The 20,828-nt window shown below is 43.9% G+C and overlaps 1 protein-coding gene across 1 annotated transcript in view; it reads right to left on the reverse strand.

The window, feature by feature from the left end:
* Positions 1–1,062: 1,062 nt before the first annotated feature.
* The window catches only part of LOC127663353 (RUN and FYVE domain-containing protein 1-like), a 32,685-nt gene continuing 12,919 nt past the window's right edge, over positions 1,063–20,828 (reverse strand). Inside the window, exons 9-17 of the mRNA XM_052154902.1 lie at positions 17,424–17,540; positions 17,152–17,319; positions 16,782–16,879; positions 15,556–15,675; positions 15,293–15,422; positions 15,028–15,122; positions 14,893–14,941; positions 2,479–2,556; positions 1,063–1,216 (exon numbers count right to left, since the gene is read on the reverse strand). Coding sequence (XP_052010862.1) covers positions 1,079–1,216; positions 2,479–2,556; positions 14,893–14,941; positions 15,028–15,122; positions 15,293–15,422; positions 15,556–15,675; positions 16,782–16,879; positions 17,152–17,319; positions 17,424–17,540 — 993 coding nt within the window. The 3' untranslated portion in view covers positions 1,063–1,078. The remainder of the gene's footprint in view (positions 1,217–2,478; positions 2,557–14,892; positions 14,942–15,027; positions 15,123–15,292; positions 15,423–15,555; positions 15,676–16,781; positions 16,880–17,151; positions 17,320–17,423; positions 17,541–20,828) is intronic.

Consider the following 20,828-nt stretch of genomic DNA (forward strand, 5'->3'; position numbering starts at 1 on the left):
CAATGACAGAATTTGCATTTTTGGGTGAACTACCCTTTAAAGTACATGTTGACGTTATGTATAAGGAGGTTTCACTGACTCCGTGATTGTAGCTCATAATTTCTCAGTTTTCTCACCAGCAAAGATGTCTTTACATGTACTAAATGCTTAATTCAGACCAATATTTTGAAGAGTGTTATGTTTAGGAAAGACTTTTTGTATTATTCTAAAGCATGGCTTAAAGAGGGGTTTCATTTACATGCATGTTACTGTTGTTTCGCAGCATTTGCTTTTTTCCACGTGATGTACCAAACCTGTGATTTCAGTGTAATGCACAAAGTGAACATTTGTCTGATTCCTCATTTCTTCACACATGGATTTATACTTCTAAGGCAGTGTTTATTAAACAGTACACAATTCTATAAAATCTCCATCTCCAGAATTTTCAAACTTCATTACCACTTGCATCAGAGCAGGAGATGACACATTTTCATACAATCTAAAATATACTTTATATTCATAGAAGTTTAAAAAGCAACATGTAAAACAAAAATCTTTGTTTGACTAGTATGGGAGTGTGAACCTTAAGTTGGAGAAATTACAATCAAGTTGCTCTTTAGTCTTGCAAACTGTCAATACTATAAATATAACTTTTCCAGAAAATGTCAGATTCACCTACTGACTTCCGATATGAATTGGTCCCCATTCTTGACACGTCTGACATGTATGAGCCCTTGCCCAGTTATAGAACAAGCATGTATATGATGCAAGATTAGAATTCAGTTATGTCTCCTTGCATAGGCATCGAGTATGCTCCAATTAGAACTTATAAACCATCATGTTGTGGTTCAGGTGAACACCTGAAAGGCTTAATGTGTTCGTTTTCTCGCTATGTACATAGGCAATCATTTATCTTAACGTTACATTTGCTGTCTGATCTGTCTAACTGAATGTTTGCATATGATTTTGCAGCAAAGTTTTCAATCAGAAGCCAGTGGTGGTCAAAGAAATTAAACAAGTGTTTTCTGTTGGTCTTAAAATAGCAAAAACGGAGATCTTTAGCGTTGGCCTGTAGTTCTGTCCACACATGATGATGTTGTCAGGAGACAGTGGTACTCCTGTGGAGGAGGGAATGGCAGACATCACATACACGGACAGGTCTGGGAAATGATGGTAGAGCCAGCTCATTACTGGAGCAGCTGTTGCAGTAGATGTCTCCACAGTTTCTGCAATGGTGCTTCAATGAGAACGACAAGAATGGAGTTACACACTATAGGCAGAAACTGCATCTGAGCATGGAGTGTTACTTGTAGGGGTAGAAAATTGTATCACGGTGCATCTATTAGAAATTTAAGAATTGATTATTGTATATTAATATACAATGATTTTGTAACGTATGCATCCAGATGGATGCTGCGGAGTTTTGCTTTCTCTGTCATTTTTCAAAACTGTTTGCATCCATTTGATCAACTAAATTGTTGTTGCCTTCTACCCTAATTATATATCTTAATATATTGTTTATATTGCTTTTGTATCTCCATAAAACAGTTTAACCACTAATAGAACTTGCTTAAATGTGATTGGTGGACAGACATTGGCTGTGAAGGAAAACACTCACTAATTAATTCTCTTTATAGTGAACGCTACAGAATAGGGAGTGATTGCAGACTGTTCTGAATGGACCTAACCAGTGGATTACAGCCACCTGTGATTGGTCAATGACCAGCCATAAAAAGATAAAACGTGTATCTTTCGCAGTGTGTTGCAAACAGTCCTGTATAAAAATGCGATTTAATTCTCGTGAACGGCTAGACAGGCAGAGTCGTCTCAGTTTAGCCTTCTGGTGCCTCTTTCCCTATCCCAAAATGTAAAGGGCTCACGGTTACCACATCCGGTGCTACTAATAGACAGTTTTTCATTCTTTGACCCTGCTCGATTAAAACCTGGATCGTATCTGCATCCACATTTCATCTGTAATTACTGGCAGTGTTGTGTGTAATGCATTACTAGGTAATTGGATTACTCTTTCATTTTTCAGTAATTTAGTTACTTCTGATGTAATTGTGTTAAATACTGTATAGACTAAATAATTCTATATAAAACAAAAGTGAATTTAAAATAAAATTTAAAAAATGTATTTCTAATGTTAAAATATATGTTTTGTAATTTAACGCTTCCCCCTTAAATTCTTTGGCCAGTTCATGAATAATTTATTTGATTTTATATGATTCATTTGAAAGACATGAAACTGTACTTTTAATTCTATCTTGTATTTTGTTATCTGGTCGAGGGTGATAAGGGTTTTTAAGAAAGTAATAAGTAATGCAATTACTTTTAAGTACAGTAATCTACACTGTAGATGAAGTAGTTACTTTTAGTAACTTACCCAACACTGATTACTGATTATTTCACGAGGCATTGTGATGCATCGTAATCGTTAGGTAGAGAATCACAATCAAATTGTTGTCAGAGCGAATTGTCACACCCCTAGTTACTTACTTTCCTCCGAGATATTGAGAACTCTTTTTGGCACTGTTTGCACTGTGTGGCTTCATCGTCTTTTAGCCAGGCATGACCCTGAAAAACAGAAAAGAACTTATCAATTACCATTACCTTCATTTTAATACTGCATTGCTGAGAAACATTTGGACAGAATTGGCAAGCTAGGTAAATGCTAGAAATTAACTATGCATCTTAATACATTTTTAATGTAATCTATATTGTAAGACAAGGTTTTGAAACTCTTGTTAAGAAGAGCACAACCTGCTATTCATTAGTTTTGCTGTAACCTCTATTACATTCATGTTTACTGGCATTACTGTGTTAACTACTGGCAAGATTCACTAAAAAGATGCAGCTGATGAAGAGTCATTCGTTTGGTAGGAAGCGCTGTAAAAGAACCAGTTTATAAGAGTAAATTGTATGTTTTGCACTGTGGATAAAAAAAAAAAAACTGCTCATAAGATAAAATAACCAGCAGCCATATCACTCTGCAGCTCTTGCCTAGTTGCCCACTGAATCTAAGCAGTGTTGAGTCTGGTCAGTACCTGGATGAGAGACCTCCTGGGGAAAACTAAGGTTGCTGCTGGAAGAGGTAATAAAGAGGCCAGCAGGGGGAGCTCATCCTGTGGTCTTTGTGGGTCCTAATACCCCAGTATAGTGATGGGGATGCAAAACTGTAAAGGATCCGTATTTTGGATGAGAGGTCCTGACTCTCAGTGTTCATTAAAAATCCCAGGGCACTTCTCATAAAGTGTAGGGGTGTAACCCCAGAGTCCTTACCTAATTTGCATCATCTATTATCCATCCATCAACTATCCATCATGGCTACCTTATAATCCCATTTATGTATAAATTGACTCCATCACTGCACTCTCCTCTCCACCAAAAGCGTTCTGGTGCGCTATGTGTGCCGTTGCATCATCCTGTTGGATACTGCACATTGTTGGTGGTTGAAGAGAGTCCCCCAATACTATGTAAAGAGCTTTAAGTACCTAGAAAAGCGCTATATAAATGCACAAATTAACATTATGAAGGTTACATTTATATAGCACTTTTCTGACACTGCTCTCAAAGTGCATTACACAGGAAACAGGGAACTCTCCTCCACCACCACCAGTGTGCAACATCCACCTGGATGATGTGATGGCAGCCATAGTGCACCAGTATGCTCACCACACACCAGCTGTTGGTGGAAAGGAGATAGTAGAGTGATCGAGCCAGTTCACGCATGGGGATTATTAGGAGGCCATGACTGATTAAAGAGCAACATGCAGGTTGAATTTATAACTGAATTAATACTTTATATTGTCTGCAGAGGTCTTTTAAAAACACATATGTAGAAATTACTAATGAAATCTCAGTTGATGTAGAGATTTTGATGAAAATGTGCTAGGCTCTGGAATACGCCTTTCCCGCTATAGCAACTCGTCATATGACGTACGGCGAGGCAAATAAAAGAGCTCGCGGTCAGCTCTCATTGTGGGTGTTGATGTAGTTAGAGCAGTACAGAAAGTTTTAGAGAAGCCACAATGGTAAATTATTGTGTTTGTGCTGGTTGCACGAATTCCAGCCTGTCAGGACATCGTGTCCATCATTTTCCTTCTAGGAAAAACAAGGCTTTTCGGTCTTGGGTGCGTTTTGTGCAGGTGAAGAGAACAGACTTCACTGCCGCGTCTGTTACCACACACTCGGTCGTTTGTGGCGCACATTTCACTCCGGAGAATTATCGACCTGGAGATTTGTTGGAGTCTCGGATGGGATTTCGGAGTAAGGACCACGTGAGGCTGATTACTGATGCTGTTCCCTCGGTGCACTCGATGGAATCAAGTCCACCGTCAAAGTTTACACCGGATTTTGGCGCGGGCGGGATTGGAGGACCAAGTGCTAACGTTAGCAGAGATTCTTTGCAACGAAAACGAGCACTTAGCAGAGTAAGTCTTACTTTTAATTATATTAACTCTTAATTTGTGTAATTTCGTAATAATAGTATAATATTTTTATATAATATATTTTTTATAATATTAAATATTTTATATTTATTAGTATAATAATACAGAGAGAGGGAGAGAGACTGAGCTTTAGGACAGGTTGTCATAACGTAATTGTCTGCCTTCTGAAATGAATTTAGTAGTTTATTGGCAGGAAGCTAGCCCAACTCTCCCGTTTCCCCCGCATTTCAATTCAAACTGTTCTCCCGCCGCCCTCCCGTCTGATTTTGTATCCCCGTAGGCTAACTTTATACTCTCCAGTAAATTACTGCGGTCAAGCCAGCCGCCACTTCGAAATGAGCGGTCAAACTAGCCGCACCTATATTTCGCGGTGCGCGTATACACTGGTTATTGCGGTATGACCGTCAGAACTACTAGAGACACCTTCTCAAGGTGTGAACCACAATGTTTCAGGACATTCTGATGTTGAATTCCAAAATAAGAGCCCCCCAAACTCGAATATTAGATGTTTTGTTTACACATTCAGAAAATCATAAAAATAAAAGTCCTAGTTTCCACAGACCAATTTCACCTCAGGTGGGGAGGACACCTTCTCAAGGTGTGAACTACAATGTTTCAGGACATTCTGATGTTGAATTCCAAAATAAGAGCCCCCCCAAAACTCATATATTACCTTTTTTGTCCATACATTCAGAAAATCATAAAAATAAAAGTCCTAGTTTCCACAGACCAATTTCACCTCAGGTGGGGAGGACACCTTCTCGAGGTGTGAACTACAATGTTTCAGGACATTCTGATGTTGAATTCCAAAATAAGAGCCCCCCCAAACTCGAATATTAGATGTTTTGTTTACACATTCAGAAAATCATAAAAATAAAAGTCCTAGTTTCCACAGACCAATTTCACCTCAGGTGGGGAGGACACCTTCTCAAGGTGTGAACTACAATGTTTCAGGACATTCTGATGTTGAATTCCAAAATAAGAGCCCCCCAAAAGTCATATATTACCTTTTTTGTCCATACATTCAGAAAATCATAAAAATAAAAGTCCTAGTTTCCACAGACCAATTTCACCTCAGGTAGGGAGGACACCTTCTCAAGGTGTGAACTACAATGTTTCAGGACATTCTGATGTTGAATTCCAAAATAAAAGCCCCCCCTAAACTCGAATATTAGATGTTTTGTTTACACATTCAGAAAATCATAAAAATAAAAGTCCTAGCTTCCACAGACCAATTTTACCTCAGATGGGGAGGACACCTTCTCAAGGTGTGAACTACAATGTTTCAGGACATTCTGATGTTGAATTCCAAAATAAGAGCCCCCCAAACTCGAATATTAGATGTTCCCCTTCTGTCGCTCTCTCCACGCTTAACTAGGGGTCTCTCGAGCGCCGATATCCACCTCTGATCTATGAAAAAAGGCCAATGAGAGTTGGCAGTCAGTATTTGCATGTCCCGCCCCCGGACATACGGGTATTAAATACGGGAGTTCATTCAGGATTGTTCTGAGGAGCCAGAAATGGTCTGGCTCAGCGACGTGGCGGGGGAGACACAACGTCTCGTTCCCTCCATCAGGGAACGGAGGTTACATACATAACCTAGACGTTCCCCTTCTGTCGCACTCTCCACGTTGTGTCAGAGAAGCAACACTAGGGGTCCACTTATAAAGTGCCATGCGCTGAGCCGTGTACGTGAACTGCTGATACAGCAGCGAGCAGGTATTTTTACGTGCAGGACGACCAACTGCATCAGGCTGCACTTACCCTTCCCCAATGCCCCATTCAAGCCATCAGACTCCTTATCCTACCCTGGAGGGGGGAACAAGGTGATGGCCGCCAACCTGGGAACGGGCCAGCCTGGCTGGGCCTCTTTTCTCTCTATGTTTCTCGCATAGAGCAACTACGGCCGGGGCCCTTACACGCATTGAGGGAAGGGGGTCTTAGCCCTTCTTTCAGGGCGGAGAAGACCCTGCGGAGGCCACACCTACCCGGCAGGGGAGGCAAAAAGTGGCAAATACATCAGATGGCCTAACTTAGGACCTATGTGGAAAAGTTGGTGCCCAACCTCGTGGGGGCGTGGGTAGCGAACAGCACGGCGACCGAGGCAGCTGTAACTGCCTAAGGGAGACACGGGGGTCCGCTCGTGAGGGGACAGTACCGTGGCATTACACACAGGGGGAGTCCGAACAGAAGGCCTTATCTGTGGAGCACCTATACCAGTACAGGGTAACTTGAGGTACCCGCAGTGGCTTGGGTCGGCGAGTTCCTCCGCTGAACTGCGGACCCACGAGGGCTAGGGAGGAGTCAACCAGCGACCCGAAGATGGGATCTCCTGGGAACGGAGGCGCACTGTTTTCCCTCGGTTGTGGGAAAGGGCGCTAGGCGCAAGCGATTCACCCGGTCAGATCGTCAGCGTGCTACCGAGTTCTACGGGCTCGGACCTCAGAAAACACGGGACGATACTGACTCAACTCGGAGATTGCAGAATCTCGAAAAAGTGTTAGGTGTTGCCCAGCCCGCTACTCTACAGATGTCTGCTAGGGAGGTGCCCCTGGCCAGTGCCCACGAGGACGCAACACCCCTGGTGGAGTGAGCTCGAACCCGCAAGGGGGGGCACAGCCTGGGTGTGATAAGCCAATGAAATGGCGTCGACAACCCAGTGGGCGAACCTCTGTTTGGAGACAGCGTTCCCTTTCCGCTGTCCCCCGAAGCAGACAAAGAGCTGCTCAGAGCGTCTAGTGATAGATACGCAAAGCACATACTGGACACAGCAATGAAAGGGCTGGGTCTGCCTCCTCCCGGGGCAGCACTTGCAGGTTCACTACCTGATCCCTGAAGGGTGTGGTAGGAACCTTGGGCACATAGCCCGGTCGTGGTCTTAGGATCACGTAAGTGTCTGCCGGATCGAACTCCAGGCAAGTGTCGCTAACAGAGAACGCTTGCAGGTCCCTGACCCTCTTGATGGAGGCGAGCGCGATCAGCAGGGCGGTCTTGAGAGAGAGGGCCCTGAGTCCAGCTGAATCTAGCGGCTCGAAGGGGGGTCTCTGGAGGCCTGTGAGGACGACCGAGATATCCCAGGAGGGGAACAGGTTAGGCCGGGAGGGAGTCAGCCTCCGGGCACCTTTGAGGAACCTGACAATTAAATCGTGCTTACCAAGAGACTTGCCATCTACCATGTCGTGGTTAGCCGCGATGGCGGCGACATACATCTTGAGGGTGGAGGGGGACAGCCTCCTCTCAGCCTCTCCTGTTGAAACACGAGCACTGACCTAACCGCGCACTTCTGTGGGTCTTCGGCTCGGGAAGAACACCAGTATGCGGACAGATGCCACTTTAGGGCGTAAAGATGCCTGGTCGAGGGGGCTCTGGCTTGGTTGATAGTATCTATGACAGTCTGTTGTAGGCCGGCTAGATCTTCCGCGTCCCATCCAGGGGCCAGACGTGGAGGTTCCAGAGGTCTGGGTGCGGGTTCCAGAGCGTGCCCCATCCCTGAGAAAGAAGATCCTTCCTCAGGGGAATTCGCCAGGGAGGGGCTGTCGTGAGGAGCGTGAGGTCCGAGAATCAAGTCCGGGTGGGCCAGTAGGGGGCCACCAGAGTGACTTGCTCTTCGTCCTCTCTGACCTTGCATAGCACCTGTGCAAGAAGGCTCACTGGGGGAAATGCGTACTTGCGCAGCCCCGCGGGCCAGCTGTGCGCCAGAGCATCTGCCCCGAGGGGAGCCTCTGTCAGGGCATACCAGAGCGGGCAGTGGGAGGTTTCCTGGGAGGCAAACAGGTCTACCTGGGCCTTGCTGAACCTGTCCCAAATCAGCTGAACTGACTGGGGGTGGAGCCTCCACTCTCCGCCGAGCAAGCTCTGTCTTGACAGCGCATCCGCTACCGCATTGAGGTTGCGAGTTGCGAGCAGTGACTTGAGTCGCTGCTGGCTCCAAAGGAGGAGACGACGGGCGAGCTGTGACACGTGGAGGGAGCGTACTCCGCCTTGGCGGTTTATGTAGGCTACCACCGTGGTGTTGTCTGTCCTGACTAGGACGTGCTTGCCCCGAATTAACGGGAGAAACCTCTTCAGGGCAAGAAAAACAGCCAGCAGCTCTAGGCAGTTGATGTGCCAGCGCAGCGGGCCTTGGTTCCACCGGCCTGCGGCTGCGCGCCCGTTGCGCACGGTGCCCCAACCCAGTTGGAGGCGTCGGCTGTAACCAGAACACGTCGGGACACCTGCTGCAAGGGTACTCCTGCCCGTAGAAAGCAGAGGTCTGTCCAGGGTTTGAAGGCTTGGCGGCAGGCAGTGGTAACTTTCGCGGCGCCATGCTCGTCTCGGGACTCGAGTCTGGAGCCAGTGCTGAAGTGGTCTCATATGCATCAACCCCAGCGGCGCGGCCGCCGCGGAGGATGCCATATGCCCCAGGAGCTGTTGGAAACGTTTTAGAGGGACCACGGCGCCTGGCTTGAAGGAAGTGAGGCATTTCAGCACTGACTGAGCACGCTCGTTGGAGAGACGTGCTGTCATTGAGACTGAGTCTAACTCCAAACTGAGAAAAGAGATGCTCTGGACCGGGGTGAGCTTGCTCTTCTCCCAGTTGACCTGAAACCCCAAACGGCTGAGGTGCTTGAGCACCTGGTCTCTGTGCGCGCATAGTAACTCTCGCGAGGGGGCCAGAATGAGCCAGTCGTCGAGGTAATTGAGTATGCGTATGTCAGCTCCTCGGAGCGGGGCAAGAGCCGCCTCTGCGACTTTCGTGAAGAAGCGAGGGGACAGAGACAGGCCGAAGGGGAGGACTTTGTACCGATACGCCTGGCCGTCGAACGCGAACTGCAGGAATGGAAGTACGCGTCCTTTAGGTCTACCGCTGCAAACCAATTTAGATGCCGGACGGCAGATAGAATTTGTTTCTGCGCTTCGCAGCGGTGCGGAACAGGTAACATGGCGTCGATAAGCAACGTAGGCCCCGAGGGGGGGGCGGGTTCGTGACTGAGGAGGTGGTCTGATGCTGGCGTCCTCTGGACTCGTCTGAACCGGCCGGCCGGGGGAACAGTCGTGGGGCTGAGGGCGGGGGCACCGCGTCCAGGGAGCTGGGACTGTTGAGGCCTGAAAGTAGAGTGCCGTGAGAACGGCATTTGAGGGCCACATGACCCAGAGACAAAGGAAATAGCTCTTTTATTGAGAATTTGGGTACCGCAGCCCCTGTTGAGGGGTGCGGCAAATGAAAAAACACAAGATTCTCCTCCTGGCCCTCCACCGGGGGACGGAGCGGTCTTACCACCTCCGGAGCTAACTTCTTGAACTCTGGGTACGTTGTCTAAACGCCTGGGAGCCTTCCGGGTCCTCGAGGGGGTCCGTGAGAGGTTTGCTCGACGCTGGGGCTGAGAGCTGGGCCCGGGTTGATGCGGAGCGGAAGGTCTTCTGGCCACGGGAGGACGCCCTCGGCGAGCAAACGGGGCATGGGCCGTGGCGGCAGGCTTGCGGCGAGGCATGATGTGGGAAATGGCCTCCGTCTGCTTCTTCACCATGGAGAACTGCTGGGCGAAGTCCTCGACGGTGTCGCCGACGAGGCCAAACTGGGAGACAGGGGCGTTGAGAAAGCGAGTCTTGTCAGCTTCACGCATCTCGACCAAGTTCAGCCATTGCTGGCGTTCCTGGACTACCAGTGTGGCCATCGCCTGCCCGAGCGTCTGCGCTGTGACCTTCGTCGCTCTAAGGGCGAGGTCGGTCGCTGAGCGCAGTTCCTGCAGCGCGTCGGGATCAGGGCCACCCCCATGCATGTTTCACAGTGCCTTGGCTTGGTGGACCTGCAGGAGAGCCATGGAATGCAGGGCTGAAGCGGCACGTCCGGTGGCGCTGTAGGCCTTCGCGGTCAGCGAGGATGTTGCTCTACAGGTCCGGGAAGGGAGTACAGGGCGGCCCCACCAGGTGGTAGGGCTTCCGGGGCATAGATGGAGCGCAACAGCCCTATACACCTGGGGAATCGCAGTGGACCCTTGGCGCATTCCGCCGTCGAGGGTGGCGAGGGCGGATGAGCAGGTGGCGGTGTGACGAGTGGAGAGGGGTGCTCTCCACGAAGACGTCAGCTCATCATGCACCTACGGGAAGAACGGGACCAGGGGGGGGCGAGGCTGTGAGCGGCGCCCAGCACCCAGGAACCAGCCGTGATGGCTGTGGGGAGGATGGAGGGTTCCAATCCATGCCCATGCTGTTGGCTGCCCGGGAAAACATATCGGACATCTATGCGTCGGCCTCTTCCTGGGCATGCAGGCCCGAAGGCGGCAGCCCAGAGGAGTCCTCAGCATCAGATACCACGCCCTCCGATTCCGCGGCAAACTCGTCTGCTTCCATCGCAAGAGGGTAGGCAGACTGGCTGTGAGGTGAGTCGCCGCCGCCTCGAGCGGGGACGGGAGTCAATGAGCGTGCCGGGGCGCGGGTGGTCCGAGGGGGCGTACCCGGCGGAGCTGCACCCGCTACCATCCCCGAATCACCTCCATCGCCAGCCGCATCATCCTCAATCCCGTGGGAAGAAGGAGCGATGCGGGGGGGCGGCTGGAGTGGCTTGCTTACGGTTGTAAGCAAACTGCGACCGCAACGTTGTCATGGTCATGTTCTCGCAGTGAGAACATGAACCATCCACAAACGCAGCCTCGGTATGATCGCTACCCAGACACACGATACAACGCCTGTGGCCGTCGGAAGCGGAGAGTACTCTACCGCATCCAGGAACAACACATCCTTAAAAGGACGTTCAACGCCGCTGTGTATTGCTCTTTTAGAGGAAATTACTCTTTTAAATAAAATCAATCTTTTATGAAAGAAAAGGACTCGTGAGAGTTCTTTATAATCTGCACTGTCGAAGCGCTCAGGAGCAAGAAATGCACAGCTGTGCAAACAGAAGAACGCCACTGTTGTGAACCGTAGAATCGGCTCCGAAGAAATTTTCTGAATGAACTCCCCTATTTGCGCTGCTTAAATACCCGTATGTCCGGGGGCGGGACATGCAAATACTGGCTGCCAACTCTTATTGGCCTTTTTTCATAGATCAGAGGTGGATATCGGCGCTCAAGAGAGACCCCTCGACCGCGAGAGAGCGACAGAAGGGGAACATCTAATATTCGAGTTTTGGGGGGCTCTTATTTTGGAATTCAACATCAGAATGTCCTGAAACATTGTAGTTCACACCTTGAGAAGGTGTCCTCCCCACCTGAGGTGAAATTGGTCTGTGGAAACTAGGACTTTTATTTTTATGATTTTCTGAATGTATGGACAAAAAAGGTAATATATGAGTTTTGGGGGGCTCTTATTTTGGAATTCAACATCAGAATGTCCTGAAACATTGTAGTTCACACCTTGAGAAGGTGTCCTCCCCACCTGAGGTGAAATTGGTCTGTGGCAACTAGGACTTTTATTTTTATGATTTTCTGAATGTGTAAACAAAACATCTAATATTCGAGTTTGGGGGGGCTTTTATTTTGGAATTCAACATCAGAATGTCCTGAAACATTGTAGTTCACACCTTGAGAAGGTGTCCTCCCCACCTGAGGTGAAATTGGTCTGTGGAAACTAGGACTTTTATTTTTATGATTTTCTGAATGTATGGACAAAAAAGGTAATATATGAGTTTTGGGGGGGCTCTTATTTTGGAATTCAACATCAGAATGTCCTGAAATATTGTAGTTCACACCTTGAGAAGGTGTCCTCCCCACCTGAGGTGAAATTGGTCTGTGGAAACTAGGACTTTTATTTTTATGATTTTCTGAATGTGTAAACAAAACATCTAATATTCGAGTTTGGGGGGCTCTTATTTTGAAAAACATCAGAATGTCCTGAAACATTGTAGTTCACACCTTGAGAAGGTGTCCTCCCCACCTGAGGTGAAATTGGTCTGTGGCAACTAGGACTTTTATTTTTATGATTTTCTGAATATATGGACAAAAAAGGTAATATGAGTTTTGGGGGGGTTCTTATTTTGGACTTCAATATATCATGCAGTGACAGGTTGTGAGGTGTGCTAAAATCTTTCTTTCTTTCGTTCTGTCTTCCTTTCTTTCTGACAGACAGACAGACAGAATAAATGAATGCATGTGAAATTGCCTTAGCAGGAATTAACTTGTTTTAGTTCTGACGGTCATACCGCAATAACCAGTGTATACGCGCACCGCGAAATATAGGTGCGGCTAGTTTGACCGCTCATTTCGAAGTGGCGGCTGGCTTGACCGCAGTAGTAAATTGCAAGGTCCAAATGTATTACTCAATATGTAGAAATCCCCTAGATTTCCCTAGAGTCCACACCGGAGAACTCGGTTTCTTCATTCGCATCCATTGTAACCTGAGCTTGAACTTGACCAGACTCCCTCGGCCATCGTTACTTCCGGTTAGTGCTTTATAGACGCGGAAGTTATTTTATCACAATTTATCTCAAAATATCGTTAATGGCTAAATATATATTACTCCAGTTCAGAAAATCTAGTTGTTTTATCATCAACATACACTATGCTATATAGGGGTGTCCAACCTGCATGTTGCTCTTTAAGTCCATTATCTCAACCGAAGGACAGTATATTTTACATTTATAGTGTCCCCATCACTATACTGGGGCGTTAGGACCTACACAGACTGCAGGGTGAGCACCCCCTGCTTGCCGCACTAACACCTCTTCCACAGTGTTCCCACTTTTTTCAAGGCACAGTTTTCCAGGACATTTTATTTGTCCAAGGGGTGTAATGTTTAAGCAAAAACACAAGAGGTTATGATGTATATTATGGTTATTGAATAGTAACTTTTCTGAATTCACACATATTATTAAAGCGTGCAGCACATGCAGGTAATAGTTATTTAATAAAATCGCAGCCTTGTGCAGTTTAAAAATCACACCACGACGTCGCAATTTTAATTTGATTATTTGTTCATTCAAACATACTTTTTTGTCTCAAATATGTAAAATTCAGAAACATTTATACAAGTGAACTGTAGCTAATGCCATGTTAATGACTGGATTGTTTCCACATCATGGAAATCATAGGGCCCTACATGTGGTACCCGTGGTATAAGCTCAGATTGTTCATTTATAATTTTTTTTAATAAACTTTCTTTTATCCCCTTTTCTCCCAATTTGGAATCCCCAATTTCCACTACTAACTAGGTCCTCATGGTGGCGTGGTTACTCACCTCAATCCGGGTGGTGGAGGACAAGTTGCCTCCGCTTCCGAGACCGTCAATCTGCACATTTTATCACGTGGGTCGTTGTGCATGACACCGCATGACTCACAGCATGTGGAGGCTCATGTGTTTCTCCGCGATCCTCACACAAATTATCATGCACCCCATTGAGAGCGAGAACCACTAATCACGACCACGAGGAGGTTACCCCATGTGACTCTACCCTCCCTAGCAACCGGGCCAATTTGGTTGCTTAGGAGACCAGGCTGAAGTCACTCAGCACACCCTGGATTCGAACTTGTGATTCCAGGGGTGGCAGTCAGTGTCAATATTCGCTGAGCTACCCAGGACCCATTGTTCATGTATTATTACATTTATTTAATATTTATTAACATCACAAGGTGTAAAGGCCGCATCAACATGCTGCCGCCTCAGGTTGTGAACTCATTTTTTTTTTTTAAATCCGCAGTCTGAATGTTGTTTAAGGTTTACAACTCCAATGTTTTTGTAGTTAACACAACAGCAATGTTAGAATGAAAAAATCATATTTTTCACTTTATCAATACAATCTGCAAAGCAGAGATGACAGCAGATGAGCAGAGAATGAACGGTACAGGGCTTCGTTCTTGACGGTCAACCGTTGACGTTGTTTCACAATGTGCATCCACTGGTAATGACAAAAGATACAAATTTGTGTATTTGACACCTATCCTGTGTCCCGATCGTTCCCATGTTTTTTGAGTGATTTATATATGAAGTGAAATTTCTAATTTTCACTGCAAATTTCCCTTAACAATAGTCATTTTTATCCTGTCATCAACTGAGCAATGGTTCAAACCAGTTTAAATATTCACTCTTGATTAATTACAACATACCAGTCTTGAATGAAGTCCTGACGGCGAAAATCAGTAGCTTCTCAAAGTATGTGTATGACACAGAACCAGCAGTGGCGTCATCTGAGGCAAGGTTGAATGACACTTGTGCTAAAAGTGCTTATCGAGAATGTCTTGTGATGTAGATTAGATATTAACCCCCATTGAAATATGAACACCCTCCTCCCTTTTATTTTTTAAAACGGATTTACACAATTCACAAGGGTCACATTTTTAGGTTGGGAAAAAACAGAATTCCAGATTAATCTGGTAGAATCACATCCCTGGAGTAATACTTTCAGGAATCAACTATACTTGTCGCCCCGTTACGCACGGTTGATTCAGTAGCGGTGCTGCAGTCAGTGCAGGAAATTAAAATAAAATGGAAGGATCTTTCGCTTTGCTGTACAAATGATCACATTAAAGGTGAATTTATATGAAGCACTTACCTTCAATGCTTTGTTGACCTCTTTAAAGTCCTCCATCTTGAGTTTGGACCTGAAATCATTAGAGGCCTTGTGTATGAAATCATGCTTTATTCTAGAACTACAGAAAGAAGGTACGATGGACAAAAGAGTTCTTACTGGCTGAGATGAAGACCCATCTCCTGTAGAGCCTTTTCCTGTTCCTCACACAGCTGCTGAAGCTGTTTCTTCTCATGTCGCAGTTCAAGCAATTCCTGCAGAAGAACATTTCCCACCTTTAAGAAACACTGTGACATGCCAAATTATTGTTTTTGCATGTAAAATTAGTTTTGGAGACAAATATAAACTGTGCCTATGTATGAATTTATTTACAAGAAATGGCATATTTTAAAATAATTGGAGCATGCAAGGTAGCATATTTGACCATCTGCAAGCCTTGCAGCTGTTGCAGTTGCGTGCGCAGCTCAGCACTGTTGTCCTGCTCTCTCTGCAGGTCTCTCTGCAGGTTCTGCCGCTGTTCTTTCTCTGTGCTGAGTTCTGACTCCAGGCCTGCCCTGCCAAAAGAGAGAACAGCAACAACATTAACACACAAGCCCAATGAACAGCATGGATCAAGGATCTTGCGGGGTGAAATTATAACCGCAAAGTGAAAAGTTAGCATGTTTACGAAAGCCTGATTCATAATACCTGTGTGTGTCCAGGTCAGCCAGACGCTTCTGCAGAGCGTTCACTTTCCCTTTCATCTCCGATAGCAGCTCATTTTGGCTTTCATCTGTGTTCTTGCGCAAATTCTCTGAATTCTGAAGCCTGCGAATAAAAATGCTCCCGTTTAAAAGATTTATATATTAAAACAAGTATTAAAAGGAACAGTTCACAAAAAAAAAAATTAAAAGTCTGTCTGTATTTACTCACCCTCATGTTGTTCCATTTACATTTATGCATTTGGCAGATGCTTTTATCCAAAGCGACTTACAGTGCACTTATTACAGGGACAATCCCCCCGGAGCAACCTGGAGTTAAGTGCCTTGCTCAAGGACACAATGGTGGTGGCCGTGGGGATCGAACCAGCAACCTTCTGATTACCAGTTATGTGCTTTAGCCAACTATGCCACCACCACTCACTATGCTCCAAACCCATATGCTGATATTTTTTATCCATGAACACAAATTTTCAAATAATATTTAGACTAATTGCACTAATTTGCTATGCATTAGACTACAGCTAATGCATAGCCAATTCAGTGACCACATCTGTCAAGCACCACAAAGAAAAACTGTTTTGTGCCATACAATAGCTTTGTGTGAGGAATAGAATGAAATTTAAGTTGCTATTCCTCTGGCGTTCCCCTGAATTAGTTTTCGAGATAATTAAAAATGAATCCGTGTTGGGTAAGTTACTCAAAAAAAGTTAATCACCACAAATTACTAATTACAACTCTACAATTGTAATCACATTACTTTTAAGTTACTTTCTAAAACACTTCATAGAACAGCTTTTGTTTTTCCACTCAATGAATTCAAAATGATGTCTATATTTCCTCATTTATTGACTAGTTACTGTATGGGGACCACGACCACCCCCTTCAACTGTTACAAAAACACAAACAGTGTACATGTTGACATAATTCAAATACAGCACTGTGATGTGAACTGTTGTTAAAAAGAAATATGCTAATACAATTCCCTTATTTGGGCATTAAAATGTGATTGGAATTTAAAGTGCACAATTATCATGGTTATTTGATCAAATAACCGTAATCAGATGATTATTTAATAAATCGCAACAGGCCTAATACTTAGAATGATAAAAATACCAACCGTGTACAGGTTTGGAACAACATGAGAGCGAGTAAATAATTGTATTGTTTGAGTGACCTGTTCCTTTAAAAAGTGCTGACATCCTGATCTCTCACCCCTGCTCTAGTTCTTTCATGGCTGCCTCCATCTGAATCATCTTCTTTTCAAGCTGTAGCGTTTCCTCCACTTTCCTCTGGGCCACTCGGTCAGACTCCTTATAGGTTTAGACAAAAAAACAGTCGTTACAATTGGTTCCAAGCAGGCCTGGACTGGCTATCGGGCATTTTCCCGATGGGCCAACACACTTTGGGGCCGATCATGGGCGGACTGGCCAGCGGGAGAACCGAGCGGGCCGGTGGTGCATCCGCGAAACTTTTGGGCCAGTTGCCATGTAAAATCCCGGGCCGATATCTCTTCCAAGTCCAGCCCTGGTTCCAAGTATGCATATTCCAAATAACATACTGTAAAAACAACCTCATGTAATACCTGCGCTTTGTTGAACATCTGCAGGTTGAGATTCTTGACCTGGTCCAGTTGTTGTCGTAGTGCGCCCAGCGTGTCCTGTTTCACGTGAGTGTCCTTTTCCAGGAGTTTCATGGCCACCTCCATTTCTTGCTTCAGACCCATCTGCAGCTCCAGCTCCTTTTGCAGCTCCTGTTTGGCCAAAATGCACTCAGCTACTGTGATTGGTTCTAAACAACATCGACACAAAATAAAAAAAGAATTCATCCCGAATTAAGCAGATGGCTCATTTTTACCTGCCGGACTAGTTTCTCCTCCTTGTACTGTTTCCAAACTACATTGTACATTTCATCCAAACCCTGACGTGTCTGCCGGTATGTTTCCAGTTCCACATGACTGTCTTGAAGAGTCACCTAAAAGACAGAGAGGGTTTAAAACGAACAGAAGGACGTTTCTTCAACTTTTGGGCACTTTTTGCACTGTGGACTTCTAGAAAATAAGTATTTTTATTTACACGCAATATATATATAGATTTTATTTTTCATTTGTCTACAAAACAATGCCCATCAGTGTCTTTAAATGCACCACAGAAGAAAATATTTTGATTTATTTGTAAATTCATGAAAATTCCCACCAGTGTCACTTCCAGCACATGCCAACTTCTATACTGTGTTTAATAGAATTCTGTAGTGGAAATTATGCTTACTACTTTCTCTTGCTAAGGCTAATTTTATAGTTAACATTTAATTAGATACTAAATACACACAATAAAATAATATTTTCACAGTTTTTACATAATTTGTCAAAATTACAGCTTGATTGAAAATGATGTTCCAATGATATTTACCTTGAAGTTTCTTTAAACATCTCATCTCATCTCATATTTCATCTAAAGCATGCTCTTCACTTACACTTTTATTTACTTGTTTAACAAGTACACTAACTTTTGAAAAATAACACTTTAGTTGCAAAAATGTTTGTGTGGTGGAAATGGCGCTACTGTTTGACAATTGTAGTATTAAAAAAGCAATTCACTCAATAAATATTGAAATGATTGTATTATTTCACCCTTTGATTAGATTACTGAAGTTTTAAACATTACATTTTGTATTTGTATAATGTATTGTCAGTTATTGAAATAATATTGAAATTGTGGGTCTGGTTAAAACAGTCAAACCTGTACAAAAATGTTACTTAGAAGTATCAAATATAAATGATGAAGGCCTGGTAAAAAGGTTCTAATTCAGTTTTAATGAGACTGTCATACAAAAACAACAAAAAAAGTCTAAATCTATTAGTCTCAATAAAAGTTAACCCCTGGGACATAAAATCTTTTTGTTTTTCAAGTACATGAAAAAAATCAAAAGGCCAGATGTCTGGTATTTTTATTTTAGAATTGTTTAAATTCTAAACATCTGTCATCTGTCGACAGACCAATATATTGGCATGGTCAATTAATTAGTCAATATTTGGCCATTGTAGGATTGTGCATCGGCCGATAACAATGAGAAGTGGGGATTCTGCTTGGAATTGTCATGTCCAAAAATCAACAGACAGCCTTGGTAACAGATTTTCTGTTTTCAATTCTATTTGATGGAATTTTTAGTAAATATTGAGTACAATACATTTTTAAGTTCAGCAATTTTGTGTACATTTTTTGCGCATTGTATTGTGTATGTATCTGCCATACACATTCATCTGTCGACCACTAATTCAACCTCCTGAGACATTTTCCATTTCCCTTTTTGATTTAACTAACAGAACCTAATAAACAAGCAAAGAAAAAACACTTCTAGAGAAAATAGTTTTCATAAAAATGTATGTCCTCATATGTGGACAGCAGGACTATAGAAAGTCAGATTGTTTATGATATTTTTCAGGAGTGTTGGTTATTCAAGTTTTTGAGATGCTACAAACATTACAGCTGATCTTCTGTAACGGTTTGGAACAATATGTATTGGGAAAAGCACAAATAAAAAAATAATAAAAATTATTTGAATTGATTTGACTTTTATATTACAATGTTTTTTCTACTTTGGCAACAAAATCTTACTGTTCTCTCTTTGTACTGTCAAACAAACAAGTGATAGTCAGTGCTGAAGCATTTTACTAATCAGAAATTAGCATAAATAATTCTGAATTAAAGTGATGGCCAGCATCGTCCAATCACAGTCAACCATGTTAAATAAAATGATACATGTTTGTCCATGTCTGCCAAACATGTTGAGTGATCCAAACATCATCTGCAGCCTGAAACTGAACTTTTGACCAATTTTTCAACACGAGAAAATGCACAGTAAATATAGAATTTCTAATGAAAAACGAGCACTATTGTCCATCACTGTATAGTGGTCATTGTGTTAAATGGCTCAAACTTTAAAATGGCATATCGGATTAAACTAGAGTCTCGAGTCTAGTCTTCTGTCTCAAAACATGTTTCAATGTAAAAACATAAGGAGGTTTCTTACCAGATGTAGTTATGTCCGTGTTTCTCCCAACAACAAACTCTGCTGTGATCGGCGCTGTATCGTTTTGTCACATGATAGTTTTGTGGCTTTATCTTTATTCTTTTGAAACTATGTGCATTTTAGCATTTATGGACTGGCCTCATTCCCTTCCATTGTAAGTGCCTTAAGGCAGGGCCCTATAAAATCCGTTTTATTTTTTCCCAAATTCCGTTTTTTCCGTTTTAATTTTTGCGAATTCATTTTTTTTACCCTTTACTGTTATTTCAGCCATAAAAAGAGTGTGCTTTTAATGTTAATGATTAAAATGTACACAAATAAAACAGGAATGACCTTAAATTTATTGAGGTAACAAACATCAGATTTACTCAGTACTTTTACTGCATGATGCAACATAACACTGCACTCTAAGTACTAACAAAATATAAATGGTTATGAACCAATGGTTATAAATAAAAGTGCTCCATTAGCTTTTTCTTTCAAGTAAAAGAATAGGACCTCTCAATTTCAGAATTATAAAGTATTTCATAAAGAATCATCTTTTCCATACAGTACGTTAAAGTGCATCAAAAACAAGGCAAAACTGTACTCAGGGCTTAGCGTCGTGTTTCTCAACTTTTTCGCCGAAAGCGGAGCTGTGGGGAGCCGCTTCGCCATTTTTTCATTGTTTTGATGGGGGAGGGGGAAGGGGAGCTGAAATGACGGAGCGGGAGGGGTTGTGTCGCCCAGATTTGCGTCCCCCGGTGTGCATTTCCCCCAGACGTACATTCTTCTCCCACACAAAAACAGAATTTCATTTCAAATGTAAAAATTCCACGAAATTCCGCATTTACACCAGATTCCGCGTTAATTTGCCAATTCCGCGATTCCGTCCGCGATTCCATGATCGCGGAAATTATAGGGCCCTATTAAGGCCCCGAAATCGAAGAACAAACAGGTTTCACAAAATCTGGCCAAAACAAAGGTGCTTTCAAGTTTGTTTCAGTGGTTCGTAACAGCCCGTCAGTGTGAACTTAGGTAAACTTCTTACAGCTGCTTAATACCTTCTTAATGCCATTGGTCGCGTTACCTGCAGTTCCACCTATGTTCAGTCAGTTTAGATCAGTCAACATGAACACACCGGCATACAGAGTTATTAGTGAGCTGGTGCAAACTTACCTACATCTGTATGAGTCTTCACTTAGACATGTTTTCCCATGAACATGTCATGTGATTTGTTTTTGTTTAATTGGTCTA

The sequence above is a fragment of the Xyrauchen texanus genome, chromosome 23, assembly GCF_025860055.1.
Source record: "Xyrauchen texanus isolate HMW12.3.18 chromosome 23, RBS_HiC_50CHRs, whole genome shotgun sequence".
NCBI classification, from domain to species: domain Eukaryota; kingdom Metazoa; phylum Chordata; class Actinopteri; order Cypriniformes; family Catostomidae; genus Xyrauchen; species Xyrauchen texanus.